Consider the following 3,661-nt stretch of genomic DNA (forward strand, 5'->3'; position numbering starts at 1 on the left):
CTTCTCTCCTGTATGGATTCGGCTGTGGCTTCTGAGGTGACATGATTGAGCAAATGTTCTCCCACAATCTAAACATTTGTAGTTTTTTTCCCCTGTGTGAATTTTCATATGACTTTTAAAGGCGGTTGAGGTACGATAGAATCGTCCACATTCTATGCATCTGTACGGCTTCTCTCCTGTGTGGACCCTCTGATGGGTTCCAAGGTGGTTTTTTTGAGAAAAGCATTTTCCACACTCCAGACATTTGTATGGTTTCTCTCCAGTGTGGATGCGCTGATGCATCACAAGAGTATCTTTCCGAGAAAAACATTTATCGCACTCCGAGCATTTATGGGGCTTCTCTCCTGTATGGATTCGGCTGTGGCTTCTGAGGTGACATGATTGAGCAAATGTTCTCCCACAATCTAAACACTTGTAGTTTTTTTCCCCTGTGTGAATTTTCACATGATTCCAAAGGGTTGATGTGGTACGATAAAATTTTCCACATTCGTTGCATTGATGTGGCTTCTCCCCTGTGTGTGTTTTATGATGTGTCCAAAGATCCCCACTTTGAGCAAAAGATTTTCCACATTCTAGGCATCTGTACGGCTTCTCTCCTGTGTGGACCCTCTGATGGATTCCAAGGTGGTGTTTTTGGGAAAAGCATTTCCCACACTCCCCACATTGGTACGGCTTCTCCCCTGTGTGGATTCTTTCATGAATCTGAACCTCACGTTGTGTAACAAAACTTTTCCCACACTCCCTACATTGATAGGGTTTCTCCCCTTTGTGCCTCTTCTGGTGTGTCCGAAGCCCATAAGAATTAACAAATCGTCTCTCACATTCTGGGCATTCATAGGGTTTTTCTCTGGTGTGAATTCTCTGATGTTTCACCAGGCATGATTTCCAGTAAAAACATTTCCCACATTCGAGGCACTTTTCGCTTTTCTGCCCTCTGTGTGTTTTCTCATGCTTGTGAAGATATTTACTCAGGGTGAAACATTTTCCACACTCAAAACATTTGTTAGATTTTATTCCTGCATGAATCTTCCCATGGATCCAAAGATATGACTTCCAAGAAAAGCTCCTCCCACATTCCCAACACTTATAAGGTTTCTCCCCTGTGTGAATTCTCTCGTGGTCTCTGAGGGTGGCTTTTTCACGGAAAAAATTCCCACATTCCAGACACTGATAAGGTTTCTCTCCAGTGTGGATTTTCTGATGTCTAAAAAGCTGTGGCTTTTGACCAAAGCATAAGTCACATTCCTCACATTTAAAAGGTTTTAGTCTGGGGGGGCATCTGAGATCTTTGGGTTTTTTTCCAGAGAAGGATTTCTCACCTTCCAAACCTTGACTGGATCCACTTCCCACATGGACTTTCCTGTGGGTCAAAAGGAGGGACCGCCGAGGAAAGGATTTCCCACACTCTGAGCATTCATGGCTTCCTTCATGGTTTTCCGGGGTGCTGCCTGTGTCTGACGGGGGATCCGAGAGTTTCCCAGGCTCCATCCTTTCTGGTAGCTGCTGCCCTGTGCTGATTTTCTACTATCTGTTGATAGTTGGCTTGCAGGTCACATTTATTTTTCTGCTGGTGGAACGAAAAAGAAGATGAGAATAATATTTCCTTTTGAGAGTGGTAGAGAGTCACAAAATCTTAGACTTGAAAGGGACCATGAAGGTCTTCCAGTCCCACCCTGAGCAGGACATGGGCACTCAGTACACCCACGATGGAGCCCTGACATCTCTAGGAAGGAAAACTCTTCTGCTGTTCATCGACTCTGATCTTCCCTGCTTCTTTCTTGTCCTAAGACAAGGGGAAGAAGGTCTGAAAGTAGAGGCAGTCCTCAACCTATGACCACTGGAATCTTGGTCATTCAATGAAGCAGCTACTAAGTGAGGGGAGAGACCACTTGGTTCAAGGACCTTAATGCACACTCCTGATTGTGCCCATTAAGTGATCCTGAGGGTTGCTAAGTGGAGGGCAGCCCTAGCAAAGGCTCTGGGGGTTCTCCGGGGTGGGGGGAGGTCCTGGGGAACTGGCCCAGGCCACCTATGAGTTCAGGTCTGCTGAAGGGGGAGGCAAAGCTGTAGCCCCCCCTGGAAGCCTGAGCCACCTCAGCCTGGCCACGCAAAGAAGCCCTGACTGACCGCCGTACTGGGGCTAGAGGTGGCCCTTATCTGGACACGGGGGGGGGGACTTCAGCCGTTTCAGCCAGCTGCACTGACCCCAGCCCAGCTCCACCACTGCCAGCGAGAAATGCGACCTCCAGCCCCAGATCAACGGCCTTTGCAGCCTTGCGCCATTCTCCAAGCTGCAACGTTAAGGGTGAGTAAACATATCTTTCATTTCACTTTGGGAAAGCTCTCTGTAGCTTTATTTTCTCTGATCAGCAAAGATCCTTTTACGAGTGGCTGGGCTGTTGCACCCGCAGAAGAATGAAATGCCAAATCTGAGCCGTCTCCCCTTCCTTCTTTCCTATCTGATCTTCTGGGGCTGAGTCTCTTTTCGGGTGCCCTGACTGAAGTCCTCTTTCCAATACACAAACACACACACACACAGCCACACAAAACACACCCAGTGTTTTGGTTGGCCCTGATTGTGCTTAGACTCTAGAAAGAGTACAGAGAAGAGCAACAAAGATAATTAGGGGACTGGAGGCTAAAGCATATAAGGAAAGGCCGCTGGAATTGGGTATGTCTAGTCTAATGAAGAGAAGGACGAGGGGGGACATGATAGCAGTGTTCCAGTATCTCAGGGGCTGCCCCAAAGAAGAGGGAGTCAGGTGCAACAGCCCAGACACTTGTAAAAGGACCTTGGCTGATCAGAGAAAATAAAGCTACAGAGAGCTTCCCCAAAGTGAAATGAAAGATAGAAAATGAAAGAGCAGGGGGTTGGACTAGATGACCTCCAAGGTCCTTTCCAACTTTATTATTATTATTATATGTTTACTCACTTTTAAAGTTGCAGCTAAGAGGTCTCTGGGTCACTCGTTACCGCTCTGAATCAAGGCCAGATATGATCCTCACTGCTGACCGGTCTGATCGAGTCTGACCGATTGGCCCTTTGTGCAGGAAGCTGCTTCTCCAACTAGGCCTCGATTTCCAAATTCTCTAGAATGGAGTTGGCGGGTCCCAATCCAAGGACACCCCTTCTCCTCTGCGGAGCTCATGGCCACATCTTCACTGGTCTTCTGCAAAGAGAAATGAAAAAGGCTCAAATGCCGACAGCAATGCTGAACATAAGTTATAAATGACCTGGAAGAGGGAGGAGAAAATAGGATTATTTCTTCACAGTACAAAATAATGGAGACAGAATCATCATTCAAGAAGATCTTAATGAACCAAAATGGAAGAAACCAGCAAGGTGAAGTCCAACAGGGACCAATGCGTGGTTGTGAGTAGGAAAAACTCAGTGGAAGATGAGAGAGATCAGGTGGGGCAGAGCATGTGTGAAAAGGGCTGCTCTTTCTTATGCTTTTTGGGGGATGCAAGGCCACAAAGATTTCAGGTCTCTGCAGCTGCCTCCGATAGGCATTTTGAAAAATATTTAAAATTATGCAAGGCAGCCTTCTCTAGCCATCAGCTTGTTCTATTACCTGCTTTACAAGACCAGCCTCAAAACTTCCTTAAAACTTTGTATGCTTTGTAAAACATCCACCAACAAGGGGCTGCCTCATCACAG

At 46.7% G+C, this 3,661-nt stretch overlaps 1 protein-coding gene across 1 annotated transcript; it reads right to left on the reverse strand.

Moving 5' to 3' along the window:
• Window positions 1-65: 65 nt before the first annotated feature.
• Window positions 66-1,488, reverse strand: LOC107301797 (zinc finger protein 501-like; the record flags this gene model as incomplete). The annotated part of the gene is made up of 2 exons (XM_029287152.1): window positions 709-1,488; window positions 66-609 (listed from the first exon to the last, which is right to left on the reverse strand). Coding segments are annotated over exons 1-2 (1,324 nt in total), but the record flags the coding sequence as incomplete, so codon positions are not given.
• Between the last annotated feature and the right edge of the window lie 2,173 nt (window positions 1,489-3,661).

This window comes from Protobothrops mucrosquamatus, unplaced genomic scaffold, assembly GCF_001527695.2.
Source record: "Protobothrops mucrosquamatus isolate PMUCROS unplaced genomic scaffold, P.Mucros_1.0 scaffold16902, whole genome shotgun sequence".
Taxonomy (NCBI): Eukaryota; Metazoa; Chordata; class Lepidosauria; order Squamata; family Viperidae; genus Protobothrops; species Protobothrops mucrosquamatus.